This window comes from Nilaparvata lugens, chromosome 6, assembly GCF_014356525.2.
Source record: "Nilaparvata lugens isolate BPH chromosome 6, ASM1435652v1, whole genome shotgun sequence".
NCBI classification, from domain to species: domain Eukaryota; kingdom Metazoa; phylum Arthropoda; class Insecta; order Hemiptera; family Delphacidae; genus Nilaparvata; species Nilaparvata lugens.
Genome location: NC_052509.1, coordinates 43441301 through 43458637, shown reverse-complemented (window position 1 = coordinate 43458637; position 17337 = coordinate 43441301). Strand labels below are relative to the sequence as shown.

Sequence of the window (17337 nt, the reverse complement as noted above, 5' to 3'; positions counted from 1 at the left end):
GTATGGCAGTTTTGCCACATCTTTTGTCATCTTTATTCTTGTAGACTCTCTCTTTTTCTTGAGGTGGAGGCATAATAAGCATGAGAGGAGAAACTTTGAAAGAAGATGGAGGGGCTTTTTCACCAGAAGGTCCAGGCAATGAGACTTTTCTTTGAAGTACAGTAGGGGAATCACTATCATGAGAAGCAGAGACTACATTTTAAGAATGAGGCACTGAAGAAAGGTCACTGGGAGGCTCTGAAATCGATTCTTCTTGTTGATGATCTGCTCCAACCATGTCAATGTCCATGATATTCTGTCTCTCTGTAGTCTCAGCTGGAGCAAATAAGTGGTCTGGAAATATATTGCAGTTGAAAAGGCAAATCCCTTTTCAAATCCTTTTACAGCAGTCTGCACTGAGGCTGCTCTTTGGAATGCAGCATTATACAGTCTTCCTACTTGTCCAATGGTAACTAAACGGCCTGGATGGTTAATTAACCACTTCCTTACTTCTTGTTCATAGTAACTACTGCTCAGTGGAGCCATAAAAGAGACATCAAGTGGCTGGAGTCTGTGTGTAGTATGGGGAGGAAAGCAAAGTAAAATCACATTTTTCTCTCTTGCAAGATTAATCAGCAAGAACTCTAGACTGCTTGTTGGGAATTGTCATAATACCAGTCTCATCCACATTGTAAATATCCGTGGGTTGAATTTTATGTTTCTGTAATGAGGCAAGTATATTGTGGGCATCTGATGGGCAGGCGTACCTCCTCTAGCACGAGTCCCCCACTGCTTCAAAATAGATGGGGGTTCTAAGGCCTTGACAGCAACATTCGATGCAGCCTGCCCAGTGCCCACATAGTACTGCCACTCTGGTTGCCGTGTTTATTAAACAATAACTGCATTGTGGGAGAGGAGCTTTATGTTGAGAAGTAGCCTCCCTGTTCTCCAAATCTCTCTTCAACTCCCGCAATTGCTGCTCTACAAAATCTTGTGGTGGACAAGAATGTATCTAATTGATCTCCAGGCAAATCTTCTCCTGCCTATAATTTTGCAGACTTGGGCCTGCATATAGTTCTGGAAATTTAGAAAAAACATTATTTTTCATTTAGTTTATATCCTATCAAATCTTTGTAATCGAACTACTGGGCCAATCGAAGCATTTCACCTCGATTAGACTAGTAGTTTGTTTATACCAGGTCATCTAAACAATAACTGGTCTAATCAAGACACAGGACCTGGTGCAATCAAGACACAGGACCTGGTCTAATCGAGACACAGGATCTGGTCTAATTGAGACACAGGACCTGGTCAAATCGAGACACAGGACCTGGTCTAATGGAGACACAGGACCTGGTCTAATCGAGACACAGGACCTGGTCTAATCAAGACACAGGACCTAGTCTAATCGAGACACAGGTCCAATGGTCCAATGGTGACACAGGATCTGGTCTAATTGAGACACAGGATCTGGTCTAATCAAGACATGAGCTCTTAACATATATTCCGATTAGTCAAGGTGTGCGATTACACCAGGTTGTAGAATTTTGTATAGTCAAATGTGTAGATTGCTCCAGGTATAGTCAATTCCTTGTGAAATGGTCCTTTTTTGCAAGACTTTTTCATGCATACCTTTACATTACCAATGCCATTCCACTATCTGAATAATGGTGATAAAAAAAATTGAAATTTGGTAGACTTCAGAAGTGATATCTCTTGATTGTAACAGTATGAAAAAATATGAATTAAGTTCACTTGTTCAGCTCTTATAAGTTTATTTGACCAACAATGTTTCATAGTTTTTGTGATATGACATTCATACAACTATTGTCCAGTCAATGGAAGATTATAGAGGGAAAAGTTTGGAAAACACAATTTTTGAACCCGCTGCTCTTTTAAGGATAGTAAGAAGGTAAACATCACAAAAGTCCTCACACCTACCCCCTGTCCTAAGGGGGTGGGGGTGATTTGAAAGTACCTTATTTTGGTTTTTTGCACATATCTAGAACAATATGCATATTTTGGAAATTTTCGTCTAATACAAGATTGAAGCTTAAAAATTGGCCTACAAGTACTATTAGTAAAAATTTCCCATATCTCCTTTAGTTTTTCAGGTATGAGTTCTCAAAGGTGTCACATTTAAAAAAAACCCTTCCGGCTCCAGTTTTTTTCTCTTTTTGACCTTATAACTTTTTAACGATTGATTGAAATATCTGTGCTAATCATGAGCTTATAGAGAACCATATTATCTCCAATTTCATGCATTATTTAAATTCTACTAGAGAATAGAATATTTAGTCACAAATACAAATGTTTTTTAATACAAAATCCATGTAAAGTTCAAAAATCAAACATCGAGCTTCATTTAAATACTTAGGATAACACTTCGACTAAAATGGTTCACACATTCCCTAATGCTAGCCAAAAAACTAAGTTATGAAGGCAGATGCTACCAACAGAGAGAATTATTGTTACCCAAAAAAACAAAACGTACTGTTTACTTTAGTTGGTTGAATCTCAAATGACATGTAGGATAAAACTGTATATGGTCATGCCCAAATCATATTTTGATCCAATTGTCCAGTTAACTTATAAAATAAGAAGAAACTTTTTCCAGGGTGTAGATACAAAACTATAAATACAACATTTCCAAAGCTTAAGCTTATATCACTACACAATATTTCTAAGATACTATTTTAAACATTGTTACCGACAAATAAAGGAAAACAGATACAATACTTGTACATGGCACTCACAATATAGAACACCTGAATATTACAAAGAGAAAAGCCAGAATATTTTGTACCACACATCCTCAACAGGATCCCTAACCACCTCAGTAATCACTAATGCAGATGCAAAAAGAGATATCAAAAGTTATTATAATACATATCAATAGGAATTCCACATATGTATGTCACATGTCTATTATATTATGTCACAATAATTATGTTGGTAGGATGAAAAATATATATATATTACAGGGCTTATAAAAAAGGGAAAAAAGTCTGAAATCTATGAATTCTTGGTTCTCCCATTGACAAACAATTACTTGTACTTGAAGTTAGTCAATTATTCAAGCATACAGATAAACTGCATAATAATACTCTTCAAATAAATATGGTCATCCATTAGCCTTTGGAAAGTATAGTGTAATATATTGATGAAAAAATCTTATCAACAAACAATTTGAAAAATATATATCAATTATTGAAAGAATTCTATGCATATGTATGTATTATTATGTAATAGTTGGCGCTGATATATTTGAAGCTTTGTAGAATAGTCTGTTACATTATGTGGATGACTTGAAATCAGTGTGAATATATTCATAAAAATCGTTCACATTTCGAATTAATACAAAGCTGATATTAAAATGAATGTAGTTGAGTTGACGAAAATTTCTAGGGAAATTCTATCAATTGATAATTTATTGAAAAACTGCCCACCACAGAAATCCATGACCTCATTGGTCACGTTGACCAATCCGGCCACGTTGAGAAATCGGCTTCAGCGTTTTTTATTTTTTTTCCTAACAATGACTTCATGCTTTGAGATTTGGGCAGATAAAATGTGAAGGTATTGCACTCAACCAGCCACTTGTGTACACTGTAATAAGTGCATCATTCCCTTTGGTAGTGACATACAGCATACATATTTTTTCATTTGAAAAAAGCTATTCTGTTGTATATTTTTGAAAGAATAAGAACTCTCATAGAATTATTTCAATGATCTTTATTGAACACTGTATATTGTTAAATCGAATACGATACAGAATAGAAAAATGCTAGACAGGTGAACAGCGCCTTCATGAATGTGTCTGTGTTTGTGTTTCCAATGCCTGTCTGATCTTTTTGAATGTTGTAGTGTAGAAATGTACAATAGATAATAATTTAGATTATAAAGCAAATGTTTGTAATTGTGTATATATAATGCTGTAATAATCATATCATATTCATGTATAATAAATGTTGTTGGTAATAAATTGAATCAGTGTTTTCTTCATTTCTGTGTGATATTTTATGTTGGCTATTCTGTGTAGGCGGTAGTTCAAATATATATATAACAATTCTCCCCCACGATAATAATAATTACAAGTTCAATTTATTGACTGGTCTTTGCTCTCGGTTGGAACGCCTAGTCTGGTCCTGGGCTCTGGAACTGGGATCAACCTGTTGCTCAACAACTCCAGTTGTTGACATGGGTGTTCTCTGTTGTATCTCTGCATTTTGAGGTGGTTGCAGGGCATGTTGTGTCAAATCCGTGTTCATGTCAGTTGGTTGGCGATATTCTTGACCAGACACTGGAACATCTTGTTGGTTGCTGTACAATTGTTCTCTTGGTCTGAAGTCAGGTATCTCCAAGGTAACAATTGGAGAAGACTGGTCAAGTGCATTCTTGGTGAGAGGAATTTCACATAGTTGAAGTTGATCGATGTGTCTCTTGATTGTGTATCCTTCATCCAGTTCAACAAGGTAGTGGAGCCTACCAAGACATTCTACAATGGTTCCATAGCGCCACTTGCCTGATGTGGTGTAGCTATGAGCCTGCACCCTGGCTCCTAAGGGCAAATGATGGACTAGTTCAGGTGGTGGTTGGACTGCTAGGTTGATGTCAGGGATAGTGGGTTTGTAGATGTCTAGATGTGTTCGTAGTGGACGACCCATGAAGAGTTCTGCTGGTGTTTCTCCTGACTCCAATGGTGTAACACGCAGTCTGAACAGAGCTGCATGGAACTTCTCATGATGAGTGCCTTCGTCAGATGTCATTGTCTTAAGTTTCTTCTTGAAAGTCTGGACGTAGCGTTCAGCCAATCCATTTGTTGCTGGTTGGCCTGGGGCAATAAATCTTTGTTTTATTCCATTTTGTTTGCAAAATGCTTGAAAGTCATTGGAAGTGAAAAGTGTGGCATTGTCACTGACCAGGATTCCTGGAAGTCCATTGTGAGAGAATATTTTCCTCAACATCCTAATTGAGTTGAATTTGTAGTTGGTGGAGTAGCTGTCACTGGAATTTCAGGCCACTTTGACTCAGCATCAACTAGGATGAGGTAATAGTTACCTTTGTATGGGCCTGCATAGTCCATGTGGACACATTGCCAGTTGGACTCTGGTATATCCCACACATGTAGAGGTGCCTCCTTTGGATCTGCTTTGAATTCGCAACAGCTCCTGCAGCTTCTCACTGCTGCCTCAATGTCTGTCAATATTTTTCCAATAGCAGTGTCTGCGGGCCAATGCCTTCATCTTTACAACCCCTGTGTGAGTGTCATGAAGATCCTGTAGTACCCGAGGCTAAAGCTTCTTTGGAATAACCACTCTCACCCCCCGGAAAATAATTCCATGCTGAAGGCAAAATTCTGGGTTCTGTACCGTGCTGGTAAGTAGATTTGCCTTAAGAACAGAGAGTTCAGGATCAGCATCAGTTTCTTGCTTGATGATGTCAGATGTAATAGTATTAGATGAAATGGACTGAACAGTTTGTGCCATAAGTAGATCATCTTCATCATCACATGGAACCTCCAAAGTGATTGGTGATCGTGACAGATAATCAGCATTACAATGAAGTTCAGATCGTCTATGCTTGATACAGTAGTCAAATCCACTCAGAAAAGCAGCATAACGCATTAAATGACCAACCATCATAGTCGTAAGATTTTTTTCTGGGTGAAAAATCATCTGTAGCGGTTTGTTATCAACAATCAATGTAAACTTCCGCCCATATAAATATTGGAAGAAGCGCTTGACACACCAATATACAGCAGTAGCTTCCCTATCCAGTTGAGAGTAGTGTTGTTCTGCTGTTGTCAAAGTCTGTGAGATGAATGCTATTGGTCGTTCCTGTCCATCAATAATATGTGAGAGCACCCCTGCTATGCCCACCAGGCTGGCATTGGTAGCCAGGAAGTTGTGGGTCATAAGCCACAAGAATTCTATTGCTTGTTATCTCATTTTTGATAAGTATGAAAGAGTCTTCACACTGCTTGTTCCAGCAGAATTTGGTTCCTTTTGATAAAAGACGATTGATAGGCTGCATGATTGTTGACACATGAGGGATAAATTTAGCATAGTACATGACAAGGCCGCAAAAACTTTTTACTTCCTTGGTTTTGGTAGGACGTTTCGCTTTTAAAATTGATTGAACTTTGTCTTCAGATTTCTGTAGACCAGCTTCACAGATAGTGTGTCCAAGGTACTGCACATGAGACTTGAAAAATTGGCACTTGGAAAGGTTGACATGAAGGCCTAATTGTTGAAGCCTCTGTAGACACTTGATGACTCTGAGCTTGCATTCATCTCTGGTTCTGCCTTGAATAATGATATCGTCAAAATAAACAGCAGTACCATCCAAATCAAGTAGAGCAGTGTCCATAACCTTTTGAAATTCGTTGGGAGGGACCTTTACCCCGAAAGGTAATTTATTCACATAATATGTCCCCAAATGTGTAGATATAGCCAATACCTTGCAGCTTTCATCATCAACAGCAAGGTGATGGAATGCTTTATGAATATCCAATGTACTGAAGAACTTGCCTCCTCGAATTTTATGGAAAATATCCTCAATCCGAGGAATTGGGTACCAACCTTCTTTGATTTGAGGGTTGACAGTAGGTTTATAGTCAAAACATAACCGAATTCCACCATTTGCTTTTGGGACAACAATGAGTGGTGAGCCCCAATCAGAATAATCTGTCTTGGTTAAAACACCCTCTTTTTCCAAACGCTTCAGCTCAGCTTCAACTCTGTCTTGTAGAGCATATGGCACTGGATGGGGCTTTAAAAATATTGGTTTGACCTGATCATTCATGATGAGAGAACATTTGTAGTTTGGAATAGTTCCTATTTTGTCTTTGAAGACATCTGGAGGATTTCATTTTGAAATGAGTCTGTAGTTGATGAAACATGGCTGATTGTGTTGATGGAGATCTGAAGGCATCGCATCCATGCTTGACCTAAGATGGCAGGAGAGTCTGTGTCAACAACATAAAGGGTTTCTTTGGAACGTTTTCTTTTGTAAGTCACAGGAATTGTCAACTCCCATAATGGCGAGAAAATTTCCTTGGTCTAGGTGCGAAATTTCACATTTGTAGGAGACAAATGTTTAGAAAGCTGGAGCTTAGGCATTTCCTTCTCATTGATAATAGTGACAGGGCTACCGGAATCTGCTTCAAAGCTACATACATGATTCCCACTTGTGATTGGAACCATGAATTTTTCAGTATCAGGACCAGACAAGAATCTCACATTGATAATATTTGAAGTGTTATCAGGAAAATTACCATCATCTTCATCAAAGGATTGTGAAGTTTCATCGATTTGTTCAACTGATGACTTTTTGGTGCGAGTTTTTATACAAACTTTGGACACATGGCCAAGGGAGCCACAGGATGAGCACTGGAGAGTGAATGCATTCAGCCGACAATCTCGTGTTTTATGGTTTGCAAACCCACATCGAAGACAGAGTCCTTGCAGGCCCAATGCAGATAGATCAACCCTGGTGGCAGACTTGGAAAGTTGAGACCTTTGGAAAGATTTTTGTGGTCCTTTGTGAGTAACAAGCAAATTGACAGGTTTGGATGACATTTCCAGGTTTCCTCTCTTGGAAGCATCCAAGGACAATGCCAAATTGCAAGCCTTATTGAATGTTAATGAGGTTTCTTGCATAAGCTTCTCACAAATAGTATCATCTAACAACCCACGAACAAACTGGGCTTGAAGAAATAAATCAGACACAGATTTTTTACAGTCTGGATTGTATCAATTAAATTCACAAGACAGTGTGAGTGTTTTTAATGCTGCTATGTACTCACAAATTGATTCAGAATGTCCTTGAAGTCTAGTCAGGAACCTGTGCTGTTCAGCGCAAACATTAGGTGCAGGGCACAAATGTTGAAGTAAAAGCTCACATAATGTTTCATATGATTCATCAGTAGGCGATTTTGGTGCAGTTAAACTACTGAGCAATATGTAGTATTTGCTACCAATGCTATTAATGAGAATGTGAGCACGCAATCCAAGCTCTGCAGGATCAGACAAGCCTTTCAATACGAACAAATTTTCCAACCTCTCTTTGTATGAGCGAAAGGTTTCCTTATTCTCATCAAAATTTTCAAATGAAATGGGCCTTCCCTTTTGTTTGTTAGGCTCCATTCGTTCTACTGCTGAATAATAGCAGCTGTTAATGATTCCATCTTGTCTTTGCAGGTTAGTTGTAGGCTAGAATGTACTCACGTGAATTGAAGCTGGAATTACTAGATATCCCATCCTCGTCGCCAAAATTGTTGTGTATTTTTGAAAGAATAAGAACTCTCATAGAATTATTTCAATGATTGAACACTGAATATTGTTAAATCAAATACGATACAGAATAGAAAAATGCTAGACAGGTGAACAGCGCCTTCATGAATGTGTCTGTGTTTGTGTTTCCAATGCCTGTCTGATCTTTTTGAATGTTGTAGTGTAGAAATGTACAATAGATAATAATTTAGATTATAATGCAAATGTTTGTAATTGTGTGTATATAATGTTGTAATAATCCTATCATATTCATGTATAATAAATGTTGTTGGTAATAAATTGAATCAGTGTTTTCTTCATTTCTGTGCGATATTTTACTCTGTGTAGGTGGTAGTTCAAATATATATAACATATTCATTGGAGCTTGTCAGGTGGAAAACTCACAACAATATTAGATTAACTTATTCACTGGTTATGAATCGGTGTCTTGTGGTCTAGGCCCCATTTATACAGTAATCAAACCCCACTTATTCATTTATTAATTAATAAATGAGTGGACTGGGCTCTAGCCCAAAACAAAAATTAGCTTTGTTGTAATATTGCACTGTACAATAAATATTTGGAAACAACAAAGAAGCTACTTTATCAGCAAAAATATTCTGTTTCAGTAGGCTATTTCATAGGCAAGTAGGTAACTCATGATAGACATGAGTAGGCTAAAATCTAAATTATCCTGGATATTTAAGTTTATTATGTAAGAGAAAGGTTGAAGAAAAGAGTGCATGTCATTTTCAGTGGTGAGGAATCTGAACAGAAATACTGATACCATGCCCTCGTGCCCTCGTATTGACATATTATAAATACCAATCAATAATATAGTTTGCCACTAAATTTTTTCAAATGTGTGCTCCCTAATAGAGAGACATGTACCAGGGAACCATTATATTATATTTTTACTGTATCTATCTCTATAAATAAACTACTCTGGAAGCAAATCATTGGCATCCAGAAAGATTATAATTATTGATTTCACTGTAACTGGCATCAACTGGAATCAAATTGCTGAGTGGATTTTCTCAGATTTTAACATTTCTCAATATGGAGAAATGGTACAGCCAAAAATTTATGATTCCCTTGTGGTAGGAGAAGTATCTTTCCACTAACTTCGGACAGAGTCCTTTTCTCTAGATTTTCTAAAAGATTGTCCACTATATTGATTCCTTTTGCTGAGCTATGACAAAGAGGCAGTCCAAAGAAATCTGATATTCGTTATTAAAACAATGCTGCCATCATTGAGACTGCAGCATGAATTTGGTTTGGAAGTAGACAATGTAAATTTTTCTAAATGAACTTTTGCTTTTCAGAGTCGCAACCACTTAATACGGGCCCCAAAAAATTATAATTATTATTATTATTATTATCACCATTCGTCCACTAATCACATATAAAAGGGGTATTTGGATTTGTCAATGAATATTAGTCAATAATATTGTACGAATGAATTACATAAAACATACATAAAACTGTACAACTAATTTTGCATCTCATAATAAGCTTGAAATTCATCAATCAAGTATGCACAAATATTTAACAATTCCTTCTTCATCAGGGCTCTAAATTTACGACCTGTGGATGCTCTTAAAAGGGCTGGTAGTTTGTTATACAATCAAATCCCAGCACTTTTAACTCCTCTCTCATATAATGTAGTGCGGTGTGTATCATCTCACAACTGTTCTCTATGTCTAGTTCCATAATTGTTAAAAAGTGCACCAGTTTTAAATTTATCCTTGTTTTGATCAATAAAGCATATTGCTTCTAGGATATACAAACCTGGAAGAGGTGGAATTTTAATTTGTTTGAAGTATGGTCTACAGCTTGAACGAATCGACTCTCCAACCATTACTCATATTGCCCACTTCTGGATACAGAATATGTCAATTGCTTGGCTCGAGTTCCCCAAAATATGACCCCATAGGCCAGAAGGGAATGAAACATTGCAAAATATACATCTTTGAGAGTTCTAGTGTCCAACAATGCTTTAAGATTTCTGAGTACAAATACTACAGAACTCAACTTACTTTTCAAAGAGTCTCCAGGAAATTTCGGAATCTAACATAACTCCTAGAACTTTAATGTTGTTTACAGGCTCCACACTGCCTTCTTCTATCTCCAAGTTTGCTTCTCTAGCTGCTCTGAATGGTATTTGTTTGGTTTTTTCACGATTTAATATCAGCATATTAGCAGTTGGCCACCTCTCTAATTTTTCAAACGCATTTCTGCACTCAGATTCCATTTTTTGCTGACGGTTACTCTTTAATAAAATGCTAACATGATCGGCGTATAGCACACAGTGTGCAGGTTCCAGATATGAAGGTAAATCATTAATGTATAGAAGGAAGAGTAATGGACCAAGAACTGATCCTTGAGGGACCCACTCCTTTTCTTCATCCATTCTGAATTATAAATGTAGGGGGATGACTGAATTTCGACTTGCTGATATCTGTCACAGAGGTAAGAGTCAAACCATTCTGAGAACTACATCCTGAAAACCATATAAATGCAACTTACGAGACAAGATCTCTCCATTAACTAGATCAAAAGCTTTGGAGAGGTCAGCTACCAATCCACATGCTTTGGATCCACCATCCACAGATGTAAGAACCTCATCCATGAATGAAAATAGAGCATCACCTGTTGAGTAACCTGGCCTAAATCCAAACTGTTTGGGAGACAACAAGCTTAACTGGCCTAAATGCTTTCTTAATCTTCTAAGTATAACATATTCAATTTTTTTTAGAAATATTGGAGGATTTGCCACCAGTCAATGATTCTCTGGAAGTTCATGTCAGCTTTTTTTGTAAATAGGAACTATTTTTTAATGTTTTAACTTGGATGGAGGAAAACCAGTTGTCATTGATCTACGGTATTGAATATAAATGAAAGATGCTCCAAGATATATTCTGCTGTTTGTTTCACCAAACTGTTTGAAACATAGAAACAGTCATAGGATCTCTTGTTTTTCAGTTCCCTTATTATCTCTCCAAGTTCTAACACTTACTGGATCGAAATGATTGAGATGAATATTAGTTTGTTCATTAATGTAGAAGAAATCCAAAAAATTGTTCATACTACTCAATCCTGTCATTGTTATCTGTACTTTGAGTGGTACATTCTATAGTTGTTTAATAAGTTGGCAGCCTCCATTCCTGTTTTTAAAATTCCAGAATCATTAACTATGCATGTCTCTGATGTTGATAATTTATTCTTGGCAAATTCAGCTCTAACTGATTTCCAGACTGCTCTAGCCTGATTTTCGGATTTTTTAATACTATTTCTAGCAGCTATTCTTTTGGCTGTCTCAAGAACTTTTCTATGTATAGATTTGTATATTTCGAAATATTCCCCCGAGCGCCTGAATTTGATGACTCTTGGGTGATGATTCATGACTCTAGCACCTGAATTTGTAATTATATAAGTCATTTCGTCATTCATGGATGAGTTTTTTAATATTAAGCTCAAGGTTTTTATCCTGTCACTGGAGATTTTTATACCTGGAGTAATCCGTTCAAGCTGATTCCTTCGTGTATTGCCAACTATTTTTTCAGGAACTGAATGATTGCAGTGATTAATGGAGGTAGACATAAAATTATTGAACATGTTTTCAACATTGTCACATTCAAACACAGAGTGCCAATTCTCCCTCGACAAGCCTTCATTTAGAGTTTTAATAGTAGATTGATAATGCGGACAATTTTTCTTTTTCCACATTTCAAACTATTAGTCTTACTGAAATTAGAATTTGATCTCTGTATTAGAAAGTTGACAATACTTCCATCATCATCTGAAAGGAACATGGGATTGTTTCACTTCTGCAAAGAGTTAATGGATGGTTTGAAATAATATAATCAATTTCTGAGGCATCACTAGAAGTAATTCTTGTAGGTCCATTACTTATTTTGTTCATGTTAAATGATAGAAGTAAATTTTTGAAAACACTCTTGTTCCTGTCCTCCTTACAAAAGTCCACATTAAAATTACCACATAAACATATAATTTTGCCTTTCTCTTTAGAAGCTGGATAAGAGGTCCAGTTAGGAAAAGTCTGATTAGTTTCATTGCTTTTCATTGGAATGAAATCCAATCTTTCTTGAATTCTTCTCACAATTTGTATTAAAGGCTTTGACCAAAATAAGCAACCTCATCACTCAAATGAATTAGATTGTGGAAATTATGCATCATAATTATGTTGACCATATATTTTTTCAGTGTTGTCAGGAACCGCAACAACAGTCCATTGGCATAATAATTATTGTATTTGATGCATAAATTTGGGCACAAAAGCATTCTCATTGCAATATGCAAATGTAGGAAGTTGTTGTACATACTATCATTGATTGGATCCAACCATTTTTTCAGCACAAGCAGTCCTGTATACAACAGAAATTGCCTCAGTTCTGTCGTCGCCTTCCACCTCTTTACTTCTTCAAGTCTGCAAGGATTCCTTCCAAATTCTGTAGGTATTGATTCTTGTAATGAGGAAATCGTCATCGGATTTGCTTGTATTGTACTAAACTGAAATTTTAGCGGTGGTTTAGCAAATAGCCATATATACAGAATTGTGTGAGTGACCCCTAAACAGATCAAATGCATATGAAGGGTCCAGGGAAAAAACGGACAAAGTCACTTGGAACGTTTTTGTGGGAAACTAAGAAACTAAATTTAAATTCATTTAAATACAAAATTTAACTTGGTATTTGTATTTTAATGTACTTGAATATACATGTTTATTTAACTTGCAATTATAAAAAATACTAGCCGTCAGGCTCGCTTCGCTCGCCATATCCGTCTAGCCAGGGGGCTCCGCCCCCTGGACCCCCGACTGGATCGTCCAGGAATGAGATCAGCAGGCTCGCTACGCTCGCCTGCATTTTTCATTTGAGCATTTTTATCATATGTTAGAACAATCCAGTCGGGGGTCCAGACTAAACGTCTGGCTAACGGATATGGCGAGCGAAGCGAGCCTGACGGCTAGTAATATGATATTCCCAGGATTGAAGTAGCAGTGCCAATCAATTTTTCCGCGATAAATGCATTTAAATCTTCAATTTGGTGCCAACCTAACAAAGTCAACTCAACTTAATGCCAACCTGACAAAATTATTAATTTAGTTGCCAGTTAACAACTGTTTCGAAGAGGTACTCTATCTAGATTATAGTTCTATAGTAACATATGATATGGAAATTTCAATTATAATTAAGAGATTGGGAGAAGAAGAATATACATGCTAAAAGACGAACTTTAAACCCTTAAAAACAACCCTTAGAGTTAAAATATTGCCAAAAGATTTCTTAGTGCGCCTCTAAAGGGCCAACTGAACATACCTACCAAATTTGAATGTTTTTGGTCCGGTAGATTTTTAGTTATGCGAGTGAGTGAGTGAGTGAGTGAGTGAGTGAGTGAGTCAGTGCCATTTCGCTTTTATATATATAAAGAAGATAGATTGAATTTTCCAATTGCATCAATCAAATTTGAAAAAATATGAGTTGAAAACAAATGAGAAAGGGAAATAACAAACAAAGTGCTAACTTGAAAAAATCTTAATCTGAATACATTAGGTACTCACGTATTTTAATTGTCAATGTTTTCCACATCACTTGAAAAAATCTTAATCCAACTTGAAAAAAAACTTAATCTGGATACATTACTCACGTATTTTAATTGTCAATGTTTTCCACATCACTTCTGTCACTTTCAGGTTCATCTTCCTCGTGTGGTTGCAAACTCTCATAAAATTCTTGTGCCTTACGTCCACAGAAACGCTTCAGAAACATTAGATCTTTCAATTTATCTTTCTTCACTTCCAATTTTGTTGAATAACACATTACAGGAGGAGGATCAATATTGGAAAATTTCAAAAGTCTGCTGGAACGATCATTCTTCAATACAAATTTCTTCTCAAATGGAGACGTGTAGAATTCTCTATGGAGAATAGCCCCTTCTTTGGCTATATCTATTTTTATTTCCCTTAGAGGTTGAGTAGCGAAAGGACATTTTTTCAGGAAATACTTGTCCATTGTGTGTTTCCATGATTGAAACATGTTTTGTTGGCAATCTTGGACTAGGAACGGCTGCGGTTTTGAACATGCTTTTCTGAATTCGTCCCTCCAATCTTGTGGTATTTCTCAAGGCGCTTTTTGATTGATTAAGGCCATGTTTTTGTCACACTCAAGATAACTGTGGCCTCTTATTGGAAATACAACTGATACAGTATCCAATAGATTCAATTTATACACCACAATGTACAAAAATTTGAAAACATAGTAGTTCTTATTTTGTCCACAACACGAATCACAAAAAAATCTGCAAGTTACGCACATCACAGGACATTATTTTTGATATGTAATGATATAACATTGATGCCACATCTTCTGATCCCTTCTTTGCAACTGTTTCATCGTAAGTATAGAATACCAATCTTCCTGTACTGAGTTCATGTACATTAAATGAATAGAAAGAGAGTTGACGCTTATAGTATACATCATTGGTTGATAAGTTTGGAAGCAGTAAATTTTTTTTGGAAGTCCATAGCAATACAGCTGTCTGGGGATTTTCTGCAGTTTTTCCTAGCAAGTCTTTTAATTTCATAGAATTTCTCTGCTCGTCTTTTATGTAGCATGTTTTCTGTTTCTAACGCTTTTTTTTCTTTGTTCAAAGACTGTAGAATGTCCAAATTATTTTCAGCCTTATTTATTGATAGTTCCATATTTTCCATATTTGCTTTGAACTCGTTGCACTTACTGCATGTATCCGACCGTGGGTAGCCAAAACTAATGTTGAACTTTGAATTGAAAATATTTCTGTAGGTTTCATATGATGTTTTATTTCCAGGAAAAGCTTCCAAAAATAGATTGTACATTTTTTTAATGTTCAGATCTTCATCTAAGTAGGTTCTAGAGTTGTTGTCTTTTGTGCTGTAATGAGCCTTGCGACTTTTGAAGGATCCTATGTGATCACATATCTTGGTTAAAGTTTCTTCCTTCAGTTTGTGGTGATGACTATTGTGCTTGCCTCTCATGTCGGTTGGAGATACACCTGTTGTCACTAGAGCCTTTTTAAGTGAAACTGTTCGCCTGTTTGTAATTCCATGGAGGGAGATGAAGGCTTTGTGGCAAACTGATACCTCTTCAGACATGAAATATTTTTCATGAATTTCCTTACCTGATTATTCTTTATATTGTTGTTCTTGGTCCCTGTAATGCATAAAAATTAAAAAAAAAAATAAAAAAAACCATAGGTTGGATAGAAAAAGGACCTGTACAATTGTACGGGTTAGGCTCCAACTCAGTCATTATCCAGTAATTTTTCATGTTATTAAAAAAGCAAACGTATTTTTGTTAAAAATGAGGTGGTAACATGCCATATTACAAATTATAATCATACAAAATTTATACATTTTATGAAAAAAAGGTTTTCAAGAAAAATGATGGTTTGTATGTGTGGGGATGTTACCCCCCCCCCCACAACAACTATTTTTGTATTATCAAATAGCATGAAATCTTTTTTTTATGCAATAGATCTTCAAAATTTATAGATTACACAATAAGATACTCAATAAAAGAATAAATTCTCAATATAATCTATTTATTTTTAATCATAAAGTCATCTTAGTGATAATACAGTTACTGTAGGCCTAAAATAATAGCCATTAATATTAAAAAAAGTACTACCTATTACTAAATCTATTACTTGTCTCTAAATTAAACCTAATTTTTCATATGGAACAACAATAATGATTATTAATATTAAAAAAGTATTACTAAATCTATAATCTATTAATTAACTCTAAATCAAATCTAATTTTTTACATGGAAGTTTCTAAAACAATTCTGAGTTTTTGAGAAGCACAGATAGATGTCACATTTCTCACACCTAACTCTTGATCGGGATTTACAACCCTCAGCCCTACACTGCCTAGGAGCTGGCAGTTCTTCTGAAAGAGGCCAATGGTCATAGCCATCATACCTCTTATCTGTTCCTGGGAGTTTTTTTGGAGGGTTGTAAAATTTAGATTTTGATGTGGTAGGCTGCTCATCTTCTGATTCGCTCTCACTAAGCACTGCCCTTTGAACAGCAGGAGTCGAGATCAAAGCCTCAGCCAATTCCATTTTAAATTTCAAGAGGTCTAAGCACTCTTTTCTCTTTAAATTGCTAGATTTGGCATCCCTCATGTACCTTACCCATTTATTGACTACACTCAAATCAATAAAGTGAAGGATGCATTTGAGGGTCCATTTCTTTGTTTTGTGCCAATTGCGGTAGATCTCCATCAATTGATCACAGAGATCAACCCCTCCCATACATTGATTGTATCTCTTGACAATTGATGGACATGACACTTCAACAAATGCCTTGTTCACTTTGGACCATCGCTTGATTTTCTCAGCTGGCGAAATTCCAAAACAGGTGGAAGCAAGAGTTACCCTACTATTATCTTGCCATTCTACAACAACAAGTTTATCATCCTGTCTCACATATTCAATGCTTTCCCCCCGATCAAGCTTTACAGCCGACTAGCAAGATAACTCTTGCAAGCGATTTGTCATTATTGTGCCTGTTCCCTCAATACCAACCTCTGACAATTTTTCCAGTAATGGCAATGTAGTAAAATATCTGTCAAAGAACAAAAACTGCCTGGAGGGAATGTTTGAACCAGTGTCATGATGACAGAGGGTCCTAAGCCCAACTCTTTATGAACCAATGGAGTGTTAGCACCCTGATAAATTACAAAGTCTAATACAAGTCCATATGATGTGGTGATCACAAAGTTTTTGAGGCCAACAGGGCGGGGCTTATTTTCTACATATTGCTTCATACTACATCAACCAGAAAATGGTATCATTTGCTCGTCAATGGAGTATGTATTATTGTCACTAGGCTGGATCAAACATGCCCTTCTCACATTATCAACTATTGGTTGAATTTTCCAAGTTGGATTGTTTTTATAGTTTGGAGGTGGGTTCAAATTGTCTACCACATGAATATTGGTTCTTAGATTAAGAAATCTGTCCCTAGACATCACTTCAGCTATTATAGGAAGTCTTGTATTACCCTCCCAAAACAT

The 17337-nt window shown here is 36.4% G+C and overlaps 1 protein-coding gene across 1 annotated transcript; it reads right to left on the bottom strand.

Annotated features, from left to right (window-relative positions):
* Positions 1-4070: 4070 nt before the first annotated feature.
* Positions 4071-4946, bottom strand: LOC111051642 (uncharacterized protein K02A2.6-like). The gene has a single exon (XM_022338189.2). The coding sequence runs from the start codon at positions 4944-4946 to the stop codon at positions 4071-4073; it is 876 nt and encodes a 291-aa protein (XP_022193881.2).
* Positions 4947-17337: the final 12391 nt, after the last annotated feature.

Excerpts from the sequence above, each read along its gene's own strand:
- LOC111051642 (XM_022338189.2), bottom strand. The coding sequence starts at position 4,946 with ATGTTGAGGAAAATATTCTCTCACAATGGACTTCCAGGAATCCTGGTC.